The sequence below is a fragment of the Hyperoodon ampullatus genome (genome assembly GCF_949752795.1).
Source record: "Hyperoodon ampullatus genome assembly, chromosome: 1".
Lineage (NCBI taxonomy): Eukaryota > Metazoa > Chordata > Mammalia > Artiodactyla > Ziphiidae > Hyperoodon > Hyperoodon ampullatus.
The window spans coordinates 120,301,838-120,324,961 of NC_136914.1; the positions used below are offsets into that span (position 1 = coordinate 120,301,838).

General features: G+C 46.5%; 1 protein-coding gene across 1 annotated transcript in view; it reads left to right on the plus strand.

Annotated features, from left to right (window-relative positions):
* The window catches only part of PCNX2 (pecanex 2), a gene marked incomplete at its 3' end in the record, with an annotated part of 308,773 nt that overhangs the window by 270,701 nt on the left and 14,948 nt on the right, over nucleotides 1–23,124 (plus strand). Inside the window, exons 26-28 of the mRNA XM_079712418.1 lie at nucleotides 3,585–3,838; nucleotides 12,215–12,448; nucleotides 15,283–15,395. Of these exons, the coding sequence (XP_079568544.1) occupies nucleotides 3,585–3,838; nucleotides 12,215–12,448; nucleotides 15,283–15,395 (601 nt within the window). The remainder of the gene's footprint in view (nucleotides 1–3,584; nucleotides 3,839–12,214; nucleotides 12,449–15,282; nucleotides 15,396–23,124) is intronic.

Consider the following 23,124-nt stretch of genomic DNA (forward strand, 5'->3'; position numbering starts at 1 on the left):
CACAAAGAAAACCAAACCTAAGTGCATGATCATCAAATTGCTGAAAATTAAATTATAAGAGCGTCTGAGATTTTTTATCATCATTTTATCAGGACCGTGAGAAAAATTTAAAAACACATAATATACTGGGAAACAACTATGTGAGTTAATCACTAACATCTCATTAAAAAATAATGCAAGCCAGAAAATAATGCAATGATATTTTTTAAGTGCTGGAAGGAAAATAAAACTGTCAACCCAGAATTCTACACCTAGGAAAATGAAGGCAAAATCTAAGTTTTTACAGATAAAGAAAAGTTGACATAATCACCAGATAACCTGCACTGCAAGAAATATTGAAGGAAATTCTTTAATCTGAAAGAAAATGATAGCAGATGGAAAATTGATTCTACATAAAAGAATGAAGATTGCCAGAAATGGTAAATATGTAAGCAAAGATTTTTTTTCTTTGTAAGCCTTTACAAATTTGATTGTTTAAAGCAAAATAATAACAAACTATTGTGGGGTTTAAATGTTAATATACATTAAAGTAAAATGCTTGACAACAATAACACAAAGGACATGAAGGATTAAATATACCATTGTAATAGTCCTACATTACAGGAAGAGTAGTATGAATTTTACCCATGTGATAGGGTAAAAATGCACATTATAATTCCTAGAGAAACTGCAAAAAATAAAACAGAGTTATAGCTAACTGATTTAAAAGCTGATACATAGTAAATTACTAAAAGTTATTCAGCATGCTCCCCCCGCCCCCAAATATCGGAAAGAATGCAAAGAAAAAAAAATGGACGAATTAAATAAACTGCAAGATGGTTGATTTATACCCAGTCATATAAATAAGCACATTAATGTAAATGGACTAATCCCTGTAATTAAAAAGTGGAGATTATCAAACTGATAAAAAAGCAAATCCTAACTATGTGCAGTTTACAAGAGACATGTTTTAAATACAAAGACATGGATAGATTAAAAGTAGAATGATAGAAAGTTTTTTTTAAGATTTATTTATTATTTTTTAATTCAATTTTATTTATTTTTGGCTGCATCGGCTCTTAGTTGCAGCATGCGGGATCTTTTATTGGAGCACGCAGGCTCTTCATTGTGGAGAGCAGGCTTCTCTCTAGTTGTGGCATGCAGGTTTTCTCTCTCCAGTTGTGGCGCGCAGGCTCCAGGGCACCTGGGCTCTAGTTGAGGTGCTCGAGGTCAGTAGTTGTGGTGCGTAGGCTTAGTTGCCCTGTGGCATGTGGGATCTCAGTTCCCCAACCAGGGATTGAACCTGCATCCCTTGCATTGCAAGGTGAATTCTCTACCATTGGACCACCAGGTAAGTCCCAAAAGGACAGAAAGTTTTATCCCTTACAAACACTAATTATGAGAAAGCTAGAATAGCTGTATTAATATCAGATTCAAGACGAGGTATATTACCAAAATACAGATATTCATAATGACTGAAGAGTCAATTCATCAAGAAGACAAAACAGGGCCTCCCTGGTGGCGCAGTGGTTGAGAGTCCGCCTGCCGATGCAGGGGATACGGGTTCGTGCCCCGGTCTGGGAGGATCCCATATGCCGCGGAGCGGCTGGGCCCGTGAGCCATGGCTGCTGAGCCTGCGCATCCGGAGCCTGTGCTCCGCAACGGGAGAGGCCACAACAGTGAGAGGCCCGCGTACCACAAAAAAAAAAAAAAAAGAAGACAAAACAGTCCTAAATATGCATACACCTAATAACAGAGCTGTAAGGAATAAAAACTGAGTAGGTGAGTTACAAAACAATTTACCTGAATGAAAATTTTAAACACAATATAAAAAATTGGTGGGATACAACTAAAGCAATTCATAGAGAAAAACTTACTTTTTTTGTGCTTCCTTTTTCCTTCTGCCAATAACTAAGGACTCAATTATCTTGAAAAAGATACAAACCACCACCACCACAACCAATAACAACTACCCCAGTTGATTGGCTGTCCTTCCTATCTTCTCTCTTATTTCTTTTCTTCTCTTCACCATGACTTTGGTTTAAGTGGTTTGTACTTATGGTTATTAGCACCTATTACTACTGTCCTGTCATCACTAATTCGTTCCTTATCCTCTTATCCTCATAGGGCAGCCCATCTCATTGTTGAGCTCATAGTTGTTAAAATGACCTTTGTTATAGTAAACGCTGTACCCTGAACCTTTTTCCCATTGGTCATAATGATGCCCTCTGGGACTACAGAGAATATCAAGTTCACATTTACACGATAGCCCTTCAGATAGTTGTTGAAGACGACCATTGTCTCCTGCGAAGTCTTCTTTTATGCAAAGTCAAAGTCCCTGGATCTTTTAGTCATTCTTCAGTAACATAATTTGAGTTATTTTACAACCCTGTTGTTTTCTTGATATGTAACTAACAATCTGTATGATCTTGTTCAAATCAGTATTATTATTACTTTTAATGGAGAAAGTGTAACTTGCCCAAATCATCTAGTTTTATTTCATTTTATCAGTAACGCTTTATGTGTAGCATCCAAAGGAATAAAACGAGGTATATTCTGACTCTTACTATCCCTTTGTTTTGGTGGTATCAAGATCACATCCGGTTTTCAAGTGTTATCCTATTTCGGGTTCATATGTTCAAAGAAGTTACCAAAGTATTTGTTAAGTATGCTACTATATATTAATGAACTGTGTAGCTAGTTTTTTGAACCAAGATGCAGGACATTCCGTTTATTTCTACTAATTTTCAATGTATTAGTTTCCGTCCACCAAAGCCGTTTGGCAAGATGTCCTTAGATCGTAACTCTGCATTCCAGGAGGTACCAGTAATCTCATGTCATTAGCATACTGTATATGTTTCCCCTCAAATCATTAACAAAAATATTAAAGAAGATATGGTGTCTCATTTAGCAAAGATTGTTGACACCTGTTATCCTATGTTTTTAGAACTAGCTCCTTTGGAAATGTATTTGGCTCACCCAGTGCTCCCAGTCATGTGAGATGAGGTGGTGCACTTTGGCTGTGAAGCTCTTCCAGGACACCCCTCCTGGTAACACTTCAACATGCACCTAGCTGCTCTCAGACCTTTCCACCTGCCACTTTCTTTAGCCTCCTATCTGCTCAGTCATGACCTGCAGGTTTCTGGAAAGGGGAACTCAAGGATATAACCATCCTGCATTTTGGCCATTCGTGTCCACGACCACCATGAGAATGTGTGTCTTCTAACACCAAAAAGCCAGGAGGAGATGAGAATCAGAAGGGATGAATAAAAGAATTAATGATTATGGGACTTCCCTGGTGGTCTAATGGTTAAGACTCTGTGCTTCCAGTGCAGGGGGGCGTGGGTTGGAGCCCTGGTCCAGGAACTAAGATCCCACATGCTGCGTGGCCAAAACAAAAAAAAGCAAAAGAAAAAAGCATTAATGATTGTAAGATTGGTGACTTATTTGGGGGTACTTGTTTGAACTAAGAACTACACAGATCTCCTGATTTCTAGACTCTCTTCAGCATCTTTCCCTCAATAAGGGCAAGGGGACAATCCATTCGAAACGACGATTATCCTACGACCTCTTTACAACTGCCATCGTGTTTGTTACTCTGCCAGGAACCTACTGCCAGCAGAGGGAGGTGGAAGCCATCACAGAGGGCGATGAGGATGACAGAGGTTGCTGCTGCTGCAAACCAGGTCACCTGCTCCACCTGTTGTCCTGCAACGCCGCCTTTAACCTCCGCTGGCTCACCTGGGAGATCACGCGAGCGCAGTACATCCTGGAGGGCTACAGCATCATGGACAACAACGCGGCCACCATGCTGCAGGTTTTTGACCTCCGAAGGATCCTCATCCGATACTACATCAAGGTATTGCTCCGGGTCCCAGACCCTTGTCTGAGTAATGATGCTGGGCTGGCTCCAGAGGCTCCTGGAAAGCTTTGTAAAGAGCTTAGGAAGCTTCTCCACAGCTTGTGCATCAGAGGCTTAGCTAGGTTTCGGAGCCACCGGTTTCGTGAAAAAGCCTCGAGGGCTTTGGGTTGGCCTGACGTGCATGCCCCAAGTCCTGTCCTAAGCCTGGGCACAAAGAGGTAGTCTGTTTTCTTGCCTGGATCTTCTTCTCCACCTTTAACACTACATGAGTTGCTTGACAAATGGAAACATCCTGGAAGTATGACCAGACCTCAATTTTTACGAGTTATAAAGATCAATTTAGAGGCTCTGCAAATTTTTACCTTTTAGAACCAGAGTTAATTTTTTTTTTTTTTTTTTTTGCGGTACGCGGGCCTCTCACCGCCGCGGCCTCTCCCGCCGCGGAGCACAGGCTCCAGACGCGCAGGCCCAGCGGCCACGGCCCACGGGCCCAGCCGCTCCGCGGCATGTGGGATCCTCCTGGACCGGGGCATGAACCCGTGACCTAACCCATCGGCAGGCGGACTCCCAACCACTGCACCACCAGGGAAGCCCCAGAGTTAATTTTTTAAGCTCATGATAAAAATGCAAAAATAGAGTTAAATGATCCAATCAGGATTAGCTGTGACAGCCTTTTCTTCTGACTCGTATGGGGACTAGTACATTTTTTCAGTTGCTTGGTACCTACATCTGCTCAACCTGTATTCAGCCTCAGAACATGTGCTGGTTTTGAATGAGTATCCTAGAGGAGACTTATGTGAGACTTGACCAAGGATGCAGCATGATAATATGGGCAAAAGTGTTTTCTAAGGGGGGCGGGATGGGCGAGGGTGTTTGTGGCTGAGGGTATCTGTGATGGCTCGTATTCTGAGGGACTACTTTGCATGGTGAAAGCCCTGGATGGTGCTCAGAGGGGTCCACATATTAATGCCGTTCACAAGGAAGAAGCTCATCCACCTGAGACCCCAAACTCTCTGCCAGCTGAGGCTGAGACAAGTGGTCCAGCAGAAATAAGGAAATACAAAATGAAAAGATAACACGGGCGCCTGAAGTTTCAGGAATTTCCATCAACTAAAAAGGAGGACGTTTAGAAACTGGAAATGGAAATAGTTCCTGGGGGGATCCCCAGCGTCTGCAGCAATAGCTGCTAAATTGTTCAGGAAATAGAATTCAGGCGATGAAAATCAGAATGTTAAAGAACTCCTAATGATTACACCCCAAGGTTATTGCAACAAGAAATGTTGGTGCAGCAGAGATGTTCTGTGGCAGAATATTTAAAACAGCTCGAGCGGTTCGTGCTCACCACCTTCATGTGTGCTAGAGGGATGCAAAACTTTACATCCAGACCTCACACAAAATGATAAAAGTTTGCCCAACCTCACACAAATTGGGGAAGATTTGGGAAGTGAATCAGGAAGTTGTGATCTTTGGCTTTGCGACTCCATGTTTGTTCCCTTGGCCGTTATATCCAAGACCCAAGAAGCTTTTCATAGAGTCAACTCTTGGGAAATTGGGTCTATCAGCTGGTATTGACTTGGCAGTGGGCCGTGAAATCCCAGTGACACACACACGCAGGAAGTGTATTCCTCTCACACATAAATGAAGCTCTGCTCCAAGTCCTCAGGGATCAAGGTTCCTTCCAGCTCCCAGCTCCACCATTTTTAGTGTCTCCCCCATCTTAAGGCTTAAATGGATGGAGAGAGGGACACAGAAAGTGAAGGCCAAGGGCCTGCACAAGCTATTCCTTAAGAAGTTTCCTGAGGGACTTCCCTGGTGGTCCAGTGGTTAAGAGTCTGCACTCCCAATGCAGGGGGCCCCGGTTCGATCCCTGGTCAGGGAACTAGATCCTGCATGCATGCCGCAACTAAGAGCCCTCATGCAGCAATGAAAATCCTGCATGCCGCAACTAAGACCCAGCGCAGCCTAAATAAATAAATAAAATAAATTTTTTCTTTTTTTAACGAAAAGAAGGTTCCTGAAAGGTACCACAGTAGGCTGTAGCTGTGTCCCATTGGCCAGAAGATTGTCATATGCCAGCTTCGAGGGGGACCTAGAAAGGGTATTCTGGGCAGCCATGAACCCAGACAGAAATTGTGTGTCATGAAAAAAGGAGAAAACAGATGTTAAATGGCAACCAGCTCTCTCTGGTGCCTCCCTCCCAAAGGAGAGGGTCCCTTGAGGATCCGCTTTAGTTCTAGGTGGCAACAGGATGGGGTCATTGCAGGGGGGCTAGATACAGGGGCCGACTGCAGCCGTGCCAGGGCTGGGAGCTTACTCCAAGGTGGCAGCTGGGGACAGCAGTCTAGATGGGCCAGATGGATGATCCCTGGAGCCACATGTCTCCTTGGTGCCTCAAGAACAGGGCAGGGGGCTTCCCTGGTAGCGCAGTGGTTGGGAGTCCGCATGCCGATGCAGGGGACGCGGGTTTGTGCCCCGGTCCGGGAGGATCCCACATGCCGTGGAGTGGCTGGGCCCGTGAGCCATGGCCGCTGAGCCTGTGCGTCTGGAGCCTGTGCTCCGCAACGGGAGAGGCCACAAAAAAAAAAAAAAAAAGAACAGGGCAGGGCAGAAGGGGCAATTCAAGATGGCGGAGTAGAAGGACCTCGAGCTCACCTCCTCTCATGAAAACACTGAAAACACAAGTAACTGCTGAACAGCCATTGATAAAAAAGACTGGAAGAACGGAGCAAGGCTGTCTGTGTGCCACCAGAGCCGTCTGCTGTTATTTCTGATGGGCTTTCCACTCCCCACCCTTTCCTATGCATGTGTGCCCTCCCCATCCCCGCCCTTGCATGGCTGCATCCCAGCCCCCTCTTCCTGTGCTTCTCTTTGAACCTGAGCTCCCAGGGCAGCTCCCCCTCACATCCTCCCTGGGGTCCAGGCTGCCATTTGCCTCCCCGTCCTCTGAAACCTTTTCTCTTTCCCTTCTGGCAACTTGCTGCTCCCTCTGTGGGTCCCCAGGCCTGAGTGTGATGACTTACCTATGGAGGTGCCCGTAGTTTCTAGATGAACGAAGGTTCCAGGTAATGCAGAATCTGAGCCATCCAGTCTGGACGGACGAGATCCAGGTGTAGGCAGGAGTCTGCAGGATCTGCTCCAGGCATTAGTGGCAAGGATGGAGTTCAAGACTGAGCCACGTCCCTGTGAATCTGGAGCTCCCCGTAGGCGGCTTTTCCATGGGCCAGACGTGTGGACAGACAGGCCTCACATGATGGGGCCAGCAGGTCGCCGAGTGGGTGAGAGGGGAGAACGAAGGGCTGAGGTGCCCCCTCTGGGTCCACCTGCTTGGCTTTTCCAGAAGCCTGGGGGGGGGCTCCATGCCAGGACCTGCCTTTTGATGTCTCTCACCCTCCCTTCACATTCCTCCTCTCCTAAAGTTACAGGGAAGAGCTAAATCTGACTCCATGTTGGATCTGTTTCTTTTACCTTAACCTTTGCTTCCCATTGCTTTTGTTCACTAAAAGGATGCTGTCTATATATAATGGTCCGCCTCAGGGAACCCTGCCCCTCTGCCTAGATATTAAACCAAAGTGCCTTTGTTCAGGGCAACCTCCGGCCCCCATCCACCTGTGCATGGCTGCAAGAAAGAAGAAATTAACACACCCCCTGCCCGAGGCTGGCCATTCCAGGGGATATTGGCAAAACTTATGGCCTTTTTACTTTACTTCCTCACCCCCTCCCCCTCTCTGTGCTATAAAAGAAACTGGCATCCAGACCCCGATAAGATGGTTCTTTCGAGACTTTAGTCTGCCATCTTCTCGGTCTGCCAGCTTTCTGACTAACGCTGTATTCCCAGCCTCAACGCCTCGTCTCCCGATTTATTGGCCTGTCGTGCGGCGAGCAGAGCGAGCTTGGACTCCATAACACTAACTCCTGGCAACATGCCTCCTGATTCCCTATACGTTTTCTAAAATGACAGTTTGCAATCTGATAAACAAACCCAGAATAACGTGTGAGTGGCGGAGGGCTGAGGGAGGCCCCCAGAATCCACCGGGCGACAGTGGGCTTGTGGGAAGACAGCCCATTGACCCTGTTTTCTAGGAGCGGGCAGTGATGCCGACCTGAGAGCTTGGCGGGGCGGGGGGTAGGAGAGGCGCACAGGGAGATGGTTTGTGACCCATAGGGTGATTCCCAGGAGCCAGGGGGCAGACCTGTGGCATCAGGGTCCCCAACCAGCAGATCATTACAGATTGCCACGTCCTACCCAGAAATTCCCATTCTGTGCACCTGGAGAGTGCCCCAAACACCTGTATTTTTTTTGTGTGTGTGTGTGGTACGTGGGCTTCTCACTGTTGTGGCCTCTCCCGTTGCGGAGCACAGGCTCTGGACACGCAGGCTCAGTGACCATGGCTCACGGGCCCAGCCGCTCCGCGGCATGTGGGATCTTCCCGGATCGGGGCACGAACCCGTGTCCCCTGCATCGGCAGGTGGACTCTTAACCACTGCGCCACCTGGGAAGCCCCAAACACCTGTATTTTGAACTAAGTTCCCTAGGTGATTTGATATGCAACTAGGCTTGGGGACCACTCCAGACATTTGTGCTCAGTAGAAACAGAATCAGTGCTCAGGAAAGGCTGAGATTGGGGGGCAGATAGATCTCATGGTACCTCCTGGTAATTCACGTCAGCACCAGTAAGGCCTGTTCACACGAGACTTTCTCTAAACATCACATTCAGTGCCTTCCTACCCTTCGGGGACCGGCAGCTCAAAAGCTCTATCATCTCCCTGGTACAGTTAGTTCAAGGAAATTTCAGGAGTGCTGAGTGCCTATGACAACAGAAAAAACAGCACTTTAGGGTAAAACCAAATGAGTATATGTCAATCCACTGTATAGCACAGGGAGCTATAGCTCGGTGCTCTGTGAAGACCTAGATAGGTGGGATGGGGGGGTGGGAGGGAGGGGATATATGTGTACATATAGCTGATTCACTTCGTTGTACAGCAGAAACTAATGCAACATTGTAAAGCAACTATACTCCAAGAAAAAAATTTTTTTTTCTTCTTTGGCCTAGGCTACTCAGTGAACGAAATTGCCTTTGTAGCCCTGAACTGCTTCAAGTTTCAGGGGTTTGATTTCATTCTCTTTATTATTTTTATTGGACAGAAAGAAAAGCTTGGAATAATTCCTTTGCACAAAAGGATTTTTTTTTTTAGTCTCGTAATAAACTGGGTCAGTTCTCCCCACCCTCTATGAATATATTTGAAATCATTTCCTTTCTGACGACTGGAGGTTTTCCCTGGTGCCTCGTCCATCTCTCCTCCATTCATTAGTGATTAAAACCCTCTAGCCGTCAAGAAATCAGCTTTCTGTGAGGGCCTGCTTTCCCAGCCACCATTGTTTCTGCACAACTCTTAGAAAGGAGATGCGCTTATCACCTGCCCTGCAGGATACGGTGGAAAGACCCGGGGATGTGGGCCTGCCTGCCAGGTCCCCCTCCTAGAATGTGCTGTCTGGGAGAATATGCTGATCTACGATGAAAATGAGAGGCCAGGAGGATCCCTGCTAGAGGAGCCAGATATGGTGAATTAATTCAGAAGAGGCCCTGCTTTCAACACGGATCACGTTCCACGCAGTCAATTCGTGTCACCATCCTGACTTAGCAGTTTGACTTAGTGTGAGATCCGTTTCATCCTGACAGATTCTGAAGGATTTCACACCGTTCATTGACAGAATTTCTGTCTAGAGAAAGGGGAAATGGGGTACGGTTTGCAGCCAGTTGGAGTGGTTCTGTTTCCTCCCAGTGAGAGAAGTTGGTACTGGCTCCGAGGGACAGCCAAGCGTTCCACTGAGAAGCCAATGCTGCAAGGCTTTGCCAGAACTCAAGGAGGGAGTTTGAGCCTCTGGGATTCAAAGTCCTTGCTAACTATTCTGACTTCATCGGTGGAGGGGTTATTTTCATTCCTCCCTAGAAACGAGTGAAAAGGTTACCGCTCAGCTTTCCATTTTTGTTTGTTATTTCTGTCTGGTACACGTGATTAGGACATATAGAGGAAAAACTAGACCAGATGTTTGCTCGAGCCAGGTGTTTAGACAGACCAGATTTCTGTCTTGCTTTTGTAACTGTCAGCTGAGAAGCTGTGCCTTTGATCCCGGTCACGTTTCCTCTTTGGCTCGTGACTTTGGACCGAGCACTTAGACCATCTACCTCATAGAAGCTTTAAGTTACCTCCGCCAGCTGGTAGAAAATAGAACACCCTCCAGAGTCTTGATTTACGTATTTGAATATTAGATGTGCACTCTGGTGACCACGGGAGATTCAGCTGTCTCCTCTTTTCCGAATCCCCTGCTCGAAACCTCTCCTGAGTTCTGCTACTGCTGCCCGCCCTGGGACTCAAGCTTGCGGGGTAGGTAGGTCATAGAGGCCAAAGATATGGTGATTACTATGATTTTTGCACACGTCCCATGTGCCAGGCCAGGTGCTAAGTGCTTCATATGCATGATCTCATTTTAAACCTCAAAACAGTGATGAAGAGTGGCTGTGATTAGTGCCTCTGTCTTTTGCCCCTCTGCTTTCAGCTTCCCCTGGCCTCTTCCTCCTTTCCTCTTTCCTTCCCTCCTTCTCTCCCTCCCTCCCTCCCCTGAAGGGGTTTCCTAAGGCCAGCAGTGCTGCTTGGACGCAAAGCTGCAGAGGTTGGGGAAACATGTGAACTACTGGATTTTGCTTACTGTCTGCGGACTTCATGCTTCCGCTCCCCCGCTTGGGGGCCAGGTGGATGATGGAGCCTAACAGAGATTATGCCCCAAAGAAGGAAGACCACACACCGTGAGCCACAGATGAGCCTTCTCCAACATGCAGGCTGCCCTCGGTCCTAACAGCAGAGAGAGGCTGAGTCAGGCGTCTGCCGTGGTTTTGCCCAAATCCAGAGACCACTTGTGTCTGTCCGCTCAGCATTCGAACTCCTGCAATAACCTGAAATCAGACACCTCGGCAACCTCTGACCTTGGTGCTCTGGATTTCACATCCCAGCTACAGGGAGGAAGAGGAGGGGAGCTGGGGGCTGCTGCCTAGCAAAGGGCCACCCTGCCCACTCACCTCCGTCGTCTAAGCCCTGCTCACGTTCATCCCATGTGCATTACTTTCTGCCTTCTTGCTTGGCCAGAATTCCTTTTATAATTGGAGAAGGCCGTCAGTGAAGGGTTGGATTCTACAGGTGCATGAGCCACTGCCTTCTTTGCATCAGACACCGCCCCTGCCCCTCCCTTCACTCTCAGTTTGCGTACAGGATGCAAGCTGTGTTCCCGGACCCATCTCAGCCCCGGTGGCACCAGCCACTTCCCTTTTGCCATGATAACGAAAGTGGAGTGGGTTTGCAAAGGACTTGTCCGTAGATGCTACCGTCTGTTCCTGATGTGTCCACAGCAGACTTGGATTTTTCTTTTTCTGTGTCACATGTTTACTTCTCCAGGCTGGATGCTAGCCTTCTTGAAGGATGAACTCATTCAAAAACTATAAGATGGCTTTCAATAAATCTGTAGCTCAGAATCATAAAGCCCGAGGGTGGCGTTTTCCCCAGTTGGATTCATAAGTGGAATGTCTGATGAAGGAGGACACATGGGTTATTTTTGAAGACATCACAGATGTCCACTGTCTGGGTACCCAGGATTATGTATACGTGTGTGTGTGTGTGTGTGTGTGTGTGTGTGTGTGTGTGAACAATTTTACATCATAAGTGCTTTCCATAAGTACCCTGTTGCTTTAGCTCATGACACACTCTTTGTCTGAGGCCCTGGAGGGGGACGTGCCCTGATCTCTCCAAGCAGCATCAGCCCAGCCTGCCCTCCGGGAAGCCTAAAGAAACCATGATGCTTTTGTGTGCATCTCTCAGGAAGAATGGCGCTGGCTGTCATTCTTTCTCACCGAGGAGATTCTGTTCTGGTACATTCTGCTAGCATTCTCCTCTTCTCACGTCCCTCTTCCCTCCACTGACTCTCAAGAGAGAACATTTTAAAACATCTCCAGTGGATTCTGTGCATTAAATCTAGCAGGAGGCTTCCCTGGTGGCGCAGTGGTTGAGAGTCCGCCTGCTGATGCAGGGGACGCGGGTTCGTGCCCCGGCCCCGGTGCCGCGGAGCAGCTGGGCCCGTGAGCCATGGCCGCTGAGCCTGTGTGTCCGGAGCCTGTGCTCCACAGTGGGAGAGACCACAGCAGTGAAAGACCCGCGTACCGCAAAAAAAAAAAAAAAAATCTAGCAGGAAATACAAATGATACCGCCTATGGGGATCTCATGTCTCATACCTCCCTGATGTTGATTTACTTTATGAAATATAGTTGAAAAAGACTTTCTGGCTTTGGAATGGCTATAAGGGCTCAAAATCTTGCTTTCTCTTGGCAGAGTATAATATACTATATGGTGACGTCCCCCAAACTGTTTTCCTGGATCAAAAACGAATCCCTTCTCAAGGCCCTGCAGCCCTTTGCCAAGTGGCATTACATTGAGCGTGACCTTACGCTGTTCAACATGAACGTCGATGACGACTATGTCCCGTGTCTCCAGGGCATCACTCGAGCCAGCTACTGCAACGTGTATCTGGAGTGGATTCAGTACTGTGCACGGAAGAGGCAAGAGGTAGGTAGGGGAGGTGGGGCTGAGGAGTTGAGTGTAAGTTTAAAAAGCAAGGAGCCTTGTAAAGACCATCTCTTTCTTCTTTTTTAAATTAATTTTATTTATTTTTTACACAGCAGGTTCTTATTAATTATCCATTTTATACATATTAGTGTATACATATCAATCCCAATCTCCCAATTCATCCCACCACCTCCCCCTGCCGCTTTCCCCCCTTGGTATCCATACGTTTGTTCTCTACATCTGTGTCTCAATTTCTGCCATGCAAACCGGTTCATCTGTACCATTTTTCTAGGTTCCACATATATGCGTTAATATACGATATTTGTTTTTCTCTTTCTGACTTACTTCACTCTGTATGACAGCCTCTAGATTCATCCACGTCTCTACAAATGACCCAATTTCGTTCCTTTTTATGGCTGAGTAATATTCCATTGTATATATATACCACATCTTCTTTATCCATGCGTCTGTTGATGGGCATTTAGGTTGCTTCCATGTCCTGGCTATTGTAAACAGTGCTGCAATGAACATTGGGGTGCATGTGTCTTTTTGAATTATGGTTTTCTCTGGGTATATGCCCAGTAATGGGATTGCTGGGTCATATGGTAGTTCTATTTTTAGTTCTTTAAGGAACCTCCATACTGTTCTCCATAGTGACTGTATCAATTTACATTCCCACCAACAGTGCAAGAGGGTTCCCTTTTCTCCACACCCTCTCCAGCATTTGTTGTTTGTGGATTTTCTGATGATGCCCATTCTAACTGGTGTGAGGTGATACCTCATTGTAGTTTTAATTTGCATTTCTCTAATAATCTCTTTCTTATACTATAGATATAATGAAATAGAGACGAGGAAGGACACTAATATTTGCTTTTTTTAATATATATAAATTTATTTATTTTATTTATTTTTGGCTGCATTGGGTCTTTGTTGCTGCACGTGGGCTTTCTCTAGTTGTGGCGAGTGGGGGCTACTCTTTGTTGCAGTGCGCAGGCTTCTCATTGCGGTGGCCTCTCTTGTTGCGGAGCATGGGCTCTAGGTGCGCAGGCTTCAGTAGTTGTGGCATGCTGGCACACGGGCTCTAGAGCACAGGCTCAGTAGTTGTGGTGCACAGGCTTAGTTGTTCCACAACATGTGGGATCTTCCCGGACCAGGGCTCGAACCCATGTCCCCTGCATTGGCAGGTGGATTCTTAACCACTGCGCCACCAGGGAAGTCCCAGGACACTAGTATTTGAAAAATATTTGTTTAATAATTAAGCAAAATGAAATGGAAGAATTCATATACCATGTCTCCAGTGAAGGGGCCTTGAAGGTACGTTTTCCTCTTTACTGTGTTCAGAGTCAGTGCAGTGTTAAGCCTCCTTCACGGTTTTAAAACTCTGGACACTTCTTTGTTTAGAGTTACTTTTTGAGATTTCTGTACAGAGTATATCTGTGCTGAAATGGAGAGGATTTGCTGACGTATTGAATTGTGGACCAGCACATTCTGTTTAGCAATCAGATGGTCCAAGCTACTCCCATAGGTTTGTGTGTGTGTGCGCGCGCATCGTTGCTCACGTGCTGAGGACACTTCTGGAGATGAAAGCAGCCTCTTAGAAATGAAACCAAGGACAATGACATCTTAGAAAAGGAAGACAAGGAAGCAGACAAGGAGGAGAAAGGGGAGGTAGGCAAGCGGAGGGGGTCGGTCATCTCTGCTTCTCAGGATTTGGAAAGCTTCTCGCAATGTGTTTTTGAAGGAAATGGTAGATCCAAGTTGAAATGGCCTTCTCAGCAGCTGATGAGGTGTGTTGTGTGACCTGTAGAGGGTAAACCAAATTATGACACTAGCCCAGGTCCTTGACCTTTGCATGAGTGATGGAAAACAGGTGGGAGAAAGAATAGGTGGCAGAGTCTGCTTCCTCCAGATGCAGCCAGAAGAATGTATGCTGAGATCTTAACCCACGCTGAGCCTCTCCTGGTGGCTGAAATAGTCAAAGAATCTACTGATTTTCCTGGCTATCCCCACAGTTGTGGCACTCCTCTTTCCTCAGCTGGCTCATAAAAATGAAATTATTTCTCTTTTCTTGCAAAAGAGTCTTTAAGTTTAAATTCCTTCTCCATCTCCCCATGCCCCTCTTTTTAAGCTATGGATGACCCCCTTCATTTAATTGTTGGAGTTATGGTCAGCTCATTGGGCTTCTTGTTGTTGAGGCAACAGAAAACCCTCATTTGCACTTGATTCCCATACTTCTTCTCTCCCTGCTGGTGTGCCTGTGCCCTGCATTGGACACGGTTAAGGTGGGCGTCACCCAGGTTTAAGGTGGGCGTTGGACAGGGTTAAGGTGGGCGTTGAATAGGGTGAAGGTGGGCATTGGACAGGGTTAAGGTGGACGTTGAATAGGGTTAAGGTGGGCGTTGGACAGGGTTAAGGTGGACGTTGAATAGGGTTAAGGTGGGCGTTGCCCAGGTTTAAGGTGGGCATTGCCCGGGTTTAAGGTGGACAATGCCCAGGGTTAAGGTGGGCATTGCACAGGGTCAGGTGGCGGTTCATTTGACTGCAAGCTCTCACCATCTTCCTGACCTCGAAGTGCCATATTCACAGTTCCAGGGAAATAGGCTAGCCAGCCTCATGTCAGTCCCTTTACTTTCCTAAGGTAGTTTCCCCATTTAAATTTTTTTTCCACGTCCAACCTCAAGAGAAACTCAGGAAGCAGAGTTTCCCATCTGTCAGGTCACTTTAATGGGGCCCGGGAGACCACCGTGGGTGACACAGGGAAAGCCTCTGCATTTATAGTTGTCTGTTGGTCCGGAACCCACGTGAAAGCTGAATTAACATCCTTGTTTTTCCAGCCCTCGAAGCGCCTAGACAGTGACGAGGACTCTCCTCTGGTGACTTTGTCCTTCGCGCTCTGCATCCTGGGTCGGAGAGCTCTGGGGACCGCGGCTCACAACATGGCCATCAGGTACCTGGGGAAACAGTTGTCACAGACACCAGTTGGCATTTTATATGTTGGACAGATTTTTGTCCATCATTTTCTTTATTTTAAAGTTAGACTGCTCCTACTTCTTCCAGAGTGTTCTCTCCCTAATAAATCATGTTGGGCCTCTGAGAAGACTTTTTAACCATGGTGATCTGGAGAATTAGATGTGGAAACAGCAGTAATACAGAACAGTCAAAACCCCAGAATTCTGGGTATAGGGTGTTCTATGTTACAAGGTTCCTTGCAAATTTTCTGGGAAGATTAAATGAAATCATGCATACAAAGCACCTAGCCTGGTATTTAGCGGAATTAATGCTCAAAAAAACGCTAGTTTCCTTCCCCCGTTTTTCTTCACAAAAGAAAATTGTCACTTCTGTGCTTTAACTCCAGCCCCTGCCCTGCCCTGACTCTGTGGGGCTTTGATGATTGGATGCTGCTTCTCCTGTTTTTTTCAAACTCTCTTTCTGCAAGTTTCTCTTCTTAAAGAACAGAACAATTTTGTGTTTAGCTTTAAACTCTCTCCTGGCCCCTTTCACCCTCCTTCACCCTCGGTCCCTGAGGTCTTGCCTTCACAAACAAGCCCCTGAGCTGGCATCACAGATGAAGCTGTGCTCTTTGCCCCAACCTCCTCCTTCTTCAGGGAAACCGCTCGTGTGAATTTCATCAGTCACCTCCTCATCACCCCGGTTGGTGGCCGTTTCACACACTGCCCCTTTGGTAGTTAGCATTGTGGACCGGATGTTCTGGATTCTGCCTGTCTGTCAGAGGCATCTTGATTGGTGCACATGAAAATCTCCCGAGGGGCTTGTAAATATCCCGATGCCCAGGGCTTACCCCAGGACAGAGCGATCACATCACGACCCCTGTGGGTGGACCACGCATCAGGACTTTTTTATGGCTCCCCAGGTGCATCAACATGCAACCAAGGCTGAGAATCATACAGACCCAGGGAGCTGAAAAAGAAAGAGCTTCTGTGTAGTGGTTTCTCCTTTACTTGGACTTTCTTCAAGATGTCTGTGTTGTATTGTTGATCCGGTGCTCTGCAAAGGGGTCCTTCTGATACTCTACTTGAGTGTGTCTGGGGGTTATTAGGTGGAATGACAGGCTGCTTAAGGGCAAAAGCCACACATGTGCTTGTTTAACAGCCGTCACAGCGCCTGGCCATTGGGTAAACAAGTCCAGGGAGACTTGTCGAAGATGTTTCCGAGTGCCCTTCCTGCAGGGGATGGCTCTGCGTCGTTCCTGTTGGCTAGCCATGGACAGGCGTCCTCCGTGACGTGTGTGCGTTGGTGAGGGGTGACGTGGTGTGGTTGGCAGTCCCTCCATCCCTCTCTGGAGGCCTTGAGTCACTAAGAGGAAAAGGTGAGAACCAAGGTGGTTAGAATTTGTGACAGCTAGTCTTTCAACACCCACATCCCAGAACTTTATGATTTTCTTCATAGACGAGAAATGCTCACCAGTTAAAGTACTGTGTCGATCTGTGTTCCAGGGAATGCTCTGGAGAGGAGCTGACCTGCTTCTAGCCCCTCTCTTCCCTCCTACCTGACTCAGCCTCATACGAGACCCAGGCAGTTCCCTTTGTGGTCATCTGGGACCAAATTGGATGATTGAAAGTCTAGCAGAAGCCTCCTTCGTGGGCTTTGTAAAACAGTCCCCTCTAATCCTGTAAATAGGGAATACTCTTTGAGAAGGGCTTCAGAAGATTCTGGACTCCACATCACAAAGTGAGTCTTCAGATATTCACAGCATCCAAGCACATGATCTTTTGTTGGATCAATGGGAAGTTGTTTTTTTTTAAATAAATTTCAAATTTTCTTTACAAATTGCAAATAAAATGCTTCAACGATTTCTCTCTTTCCATTCCCATACAACATATTTTCAGATTTCTTCGATCTTGTTCTTTGTGTTACTTGTTCCAATATTCCTGATCCAGGTGAATCTCACTTGGTCTGTTTTATTTGTTTTTTCCTTGAATAAGCACCATGCCTAGCAGCTGCTTTGGTCAGCCTTGTTTTGATGGGATATTTTTGTTTGTTTCAAACAGCTTCTCATACTCCATGTTGGCTCTGCTTGTTGCAGACATAGTGATGAAATAAATCTGGGAATGATACTCTTGCTAGTCTAGGGAAAGATTTGATTATCTGGGACTGATTCACTTCACTGAGCAGTCCTGTACCGTATTTTAAGGTGCACTTGTTTTTATGGTGGGCCTGCTTCTCCTCATTTTCTCCTCAGGTGAAATTTAGACTCATATTTTATAAAAACCTCATTTGGAATTTTGATTTAGAATATATTAAATTCACAGATTAATTTGGGGAAAGAATGGACATCAGCCAATAATATGGTGTATCTTTGTAATCATTCAGTTTTTTAAATGTCTTTCCATAATAGTTTATCATTTTTTTGGAGATTTGTAATCCTTAGTGGACTTGTCTCTAGGTATTTTATAGTTTTATTGTGATCATGCATAAAATCCTTTTTTTCCTGTCACATTTTCTAATTGGCTACTGCTGGTATACAGGAAAGTTACAGTAAGTCCCCTACATACGAACCTTCAAGTTTCAAACTTTCAAAGATGCGAACGTCCGTTTGTATGCCCAATCATGTAAGTTAGTTCATGTGTCTGGCGTACATTGTCACATGCGTGCATCCTCTACAAGTGGTTGTGCTTTTGTGTACTTTACTGTACTGTGTTTGTTTTTTATGTATTATTTATGTGGAAAGTATTATAAACCGATTACAATACAGTACTATATAGCCGATTGTGTTAGTTGGGTACCTAGGCTAATTTGTTGGGCTTATGAACAAATTGGACTTAACGAATGTGCTCTCGGAATGGAACTCGTTTGTATGTAGGGGACTTACTGTATTTAGTTTTTTATATCGATTTCATCCTGGGCACCTCTACTGAACTCTGTTATAAACATTATTTCAATTAATTCTATTTGATTTTCTGTTGGAAAGACATATCTGCAAATAATGACAATTTTGCCTTTTTCTTTTTTTTTTTTTTTTTGCCTTTTTCTTTCCTATATTTATACCTCAGTTCTTTTTCCTGTTCCATTGGCTCTGACCTCCAGTTGGAGGTGGGCATCTGTGTTAGTTTCCAATTGCTGCTGTAACAACTTACCACAAATTCGGTGGCTTACAGCTGCATAAATTATTTGTCTTACAGTTCTGGAGATCAAAAGTACAAAACGGGTTTCACTAGGCTAAAATCAAGGTGTCTGCATTCCTTCTGGAGGCTCTGAGGGGAGAATCCATCCCCTGTTCTAGAGGCCGCCTGCATCCCAGCGACCCCTTCCTCCATCTTCCCAGCCAAAAGTGTAGCCTTTTCCAATCTCTCTCTGACAAACTCGACCTCACCCACTTCCTTCTTTTACTTATGAGGATCCTTGTGATTACATTGGGCCCTCCCAAATAATCCAGGAAAATCTCCCCATCTCAAAATGCTCAATTTAATCACATCTGCAAAATTCCTTGTGCCCTGTAAGGTAACATAACCACGGGTTCCAGAGATTAGGACATGGACATGTTGGAGGACCATTATTTGGTCTAACACAGCATCCTCACATTAATCCAGACATTAATGGGGAACAAGTGTCATATTTTAGCGTTAAAAAATAAGGTTTGTTTTAGGATTCTCTTAGACCATTTTCATCTTTAGGAGTGTCGTTCTCTTCCTAGATTGCTAAAGCTTTCATCAGGAAATGATGTTGAATTCTTTCAAAGTTTGAGGGCTCACATTCAGATGAAATTCTTCTTAAATCTATTAATGTACTGGGTTATATTAATAGATTTCTTCATTAAAACATCCTTGCAATTCTGAGATAAGCTCTACTTGGTCACGATACATTCTATCTATGCAATGATGGATTCACTTTGCTAATATTTTATTCAGTACGGTTTTATTTATGTTCAAAGTAGGAGTGGCTTATGATCGCCCTTAAGTGTACGTTCTGAGACCTAACAAGTCATTCTCACATATTTAGTATTAAAGACTAACAGATGATTTTTGAACACTTACTCCACAGATAAGTCTTATATAGCAGCCTAGCATAAGTCACAAGCTCTGCTTCATTTGATGGGTTTCTTGGGGAAATATTTTGACTTCACAGCACTGACATAGCTTTGATAGGCTATCCTCAAGGAATAAAAATACACGCATGAAAAATTAGAGAGGATGAGCAAATTGAGAATCAGCTGAAATGATAAGCTGAATGCAAGTGAGCAAAAGAGTACAGGTATGTAAAATGTCTTCAAATAAGAAGTCCATATGTTACGGAGATAGAATGAGTTAATAGGGATGTGACAAGCAAACACTGATGATGGTTTTAATTTGGAGTTTGGGGCCTATCCCCTTTGTAGAACTGTGTCTCCTACTGAACAAGAGCATACAAATATAAAGGCATGTCTAGGAGGAAGTCAAGATAGTTTCACTGACCACAGGGGCTAAAAGATGGCTTGGTGACTGTCTTCAAGTACATGAGAGGTGATGAGTGGATCCTGGCTGATGGTCCATTTATAGAGATAAGGGGTGAGAAGGTGGCTGCATTCACAGCAGCAACATGTTTGCTTGAAGAAGAAATTTTACTGATTCTTGGAGTAACTAGGCTTCTAAGAGAATAGAACATGTCAAGATAAATGCAAGCTTGAAAAACGACAGACAAACAATCCAGCCCTAGATGTCCTGTGCTGGAGGCTGAGAGCCCTTACAGATGACCTTGTGGCAGGAGGTCACTTTCATAGTCTGGGGTCACATCTACCATGTCCACACTGCTCTCACCCACAGCAGACTGAGGAAAAGAGCGTTCTTCAGGAATCCTGGACGTAATCTCAGTTTCCCTGCCGACCTTCTACCAGAGACGAGACCCCAAACTAGGGCCAGACGTCACAGTGAATCCTCTTGCAGACAAGACTGAGGTCTGCCTGACAGACTGGGGTTGGAAACTCAGAAATCAGGATCTAGAAGAGAAATAAAGGAAACATGATGCACGGTCCTGAACCAGAGATTAAAATCAAGTCGTCCAGCTCAGCTCAAGATGGTGGTGTAGGAAGATTCTGAGGTCACCTGTTCTCACGATCACACCAAACCTACCACGTCACATAGAACAACTATCCCTGAGAATGACCTGAAGACTAGCAGGACAGAGTTTCTGCAACTAAGGATATTAGAAAAGGCCACATGGAGAAGGGTAGGAGGGGCGGAGACACGGTCCAGTCAGAACCTGCCCCTCCAGTATGACGACCCACAGTGGGAGGGAAGTCACCACCATGGGGGTCCCCCCTGAGGAGCGAGGGGTCTGAGGCCCACATTGGGCTCCCCAGCTGGGGCACCTGAACCAGGAAAACAAGCCCCATAAAATCTGGCTTTGAAACCAGTGGGGCTCACGTCCAGGAGAGCCCGAGGGCTGTGGGAAACCAAGACTCGGCTCTGAAGAGCTTGGGCCCAAACTCACTTGTTCCGAGCGCCAGCACACTGGATTGAAAAGCACCTGGATTGTACAAGGAGGTACATTGATTAATCTTAGGGCACTTGCTGGAGGGGCAGGGATCTGGCGGGACATTCTCAAGGGATAGCATTGCTGGCAGGCGCCTTTCTTTTTCTTTTTAAAATATTTATTTATTTATTGTGGCTGCACCAGGTCTTAGTTGCGGCGTGCAGGATCTTAGTTCCCGACCAGGGATCGAACCCGGGCCCCTGGCACTGGGAGCGCGGAATCTTACCCGCTGGACCGCCAGGGAAGTCCCCAGGTGCCTTTTTTTCCCTCTCTTTCCACGTCGCTGGCCGGGCGCTGGTGGGCATCATTTCTGTCACTCTCCATCACCTAGCTAACACCGTGCTCGCTGCCCTGGACCAGCCTTGCCCAACCTGCCCAAGCTCCCTGAAACGTCTGGGTGTTCTGGTCCCCAGAATCACCCCTGGCGCCTCAGAATCACCCGAGCAGCTTAGAATATAGGCCCCGGGCCCCATCACAAATCGCTAGCTTAGACTCTCTGGGAGCCGGGTCTGGAAATCTAGTGTTTTTTTTTTTTTGGCGGTATGCGGGCCTCTCACTGTTGTGGCCTGTCCCATTGTGGAGCACAGGCTCCAGACATGCAGGCTTAGCAGCCATGGCTCACGGGCCTAGCCACTCCGCGGCATGTGGGATCTTCCCGGACCGGGGCACGAACCCGTGTCCCCTGCATCGGCAGGCGGACTCTCAACCACTGCGCCACCAGGGAAGCCCTCTAGTTTTGATTTTGAACAGCTGCCAGGAGATCATTTCTTCTGCAGCCAGCTTGCTCCTGGTACTCTGGCCAGCCTCGGGAAGCATCTTTCACTAGATAATAGCAGTTGATCGCATTGATGTGGAGGCCCAGAAGCACTTGAACGCCACGAGGCCAAATGTATTTTTAAAAAGCTTTTCATCAAATCTTGCCTTTTAGCTAGTTCTCGCTTGGGAAGTATTATTTCTCAATTTATCTGGCATTTATTTGGAACCACATTGCTGCGATCCTTTCACCACGTGATTGCTCTCCATTGATTATCTGAGATGCTGCAAGATAAGCGTCCTTGGTTTATGTCTGAAGCCTGTGTTGCCTTGACATTCCAGTTCAGTAACAATGAGAATAACAATCACGGTGAACATGGATGGTGCGCTCCCTGGGTACTGGGAGCAGCGCTAAGTGCTTGAAGCGAGTAGATGCATTTCATCCTCTCTCGAGGTGTGAAAGAGGATGAGGTAGGTGCTATTACTGCCCCGATTTTACAGCTGGATAAACCAAAGCCCAGAGCTGGGGTCTGTGCGATGTTTGGACATGGCAGAGTCCTGCCCAGGCTCTAGATCCTGACTGCTACACTGTGTCAAAGTTAGTCCCACCTGCCCCCAGGAATTCTTCAGATCGCCCCCATCCATGTGGCTCGGCCACCCCACGGTGCCTGCCGTTTCCTCCTCACCGACTTCAGCTCCCTTTGTTGACTGTCCTGGCCTGAGTTGTGCTGACGTGGGCATCATGGCTGTCCAAGCTCAGTGTGGCCTGTGCTCTGGGCCACTCCGCCGTCTTTCTGGGGTGGCACCTGGCCCTCTCCTGCTGGCCCAGCGCCCTTTACTCTAGGAGTGGCTGCCACCCTGCACTCTGAGTGCCCAGACCCCTTGGATACGTCTTCTGTGCCTTTCAGACTCAAGCATGGGTCCCAGGGGACAATGAATGTTGGACCCTGGGGTGTATTTGTCCCCTCCCCACACTGACACATGTCCTTTATTTTCCAACCACATGCACCTGCACTCCGCCCCCCATGTCAAGAGATTCTTAGCAAGCCTCTCCCCCAGCCTCCACGGACCCCTGGACACACTCAATCCTAAGGATGGACCCAGAAAAGAATCGATGATCGTGAGGACAAGAGATTTCCCCAGATATCAACAGAATCAGAGCCAAGATTCGAGCTCAGGATTGGAGCTTCTGGTTCCCATCCTTCCAGCTTTGCTGTCATAGCTGGTCCATGCAGCACTTGGACATTAATGCCTTGGAGCTACTTGAGGGTGACCATTGCTTTCTTCTCCAGTGTTCTTTCTTTAAAGAAACTCTGTGTTTTCTGGAGAGGTAGGTGGCCAGGAGGCTGCCATGCTCCTTCAGTGTGACGTGAGATGCTGAATATTTGTTCCCACCTGCCTCATCCTCTTTCTCAACTCTTTCTGGCCTGTTTCCTCTTATATGAAAGGGTTATAAT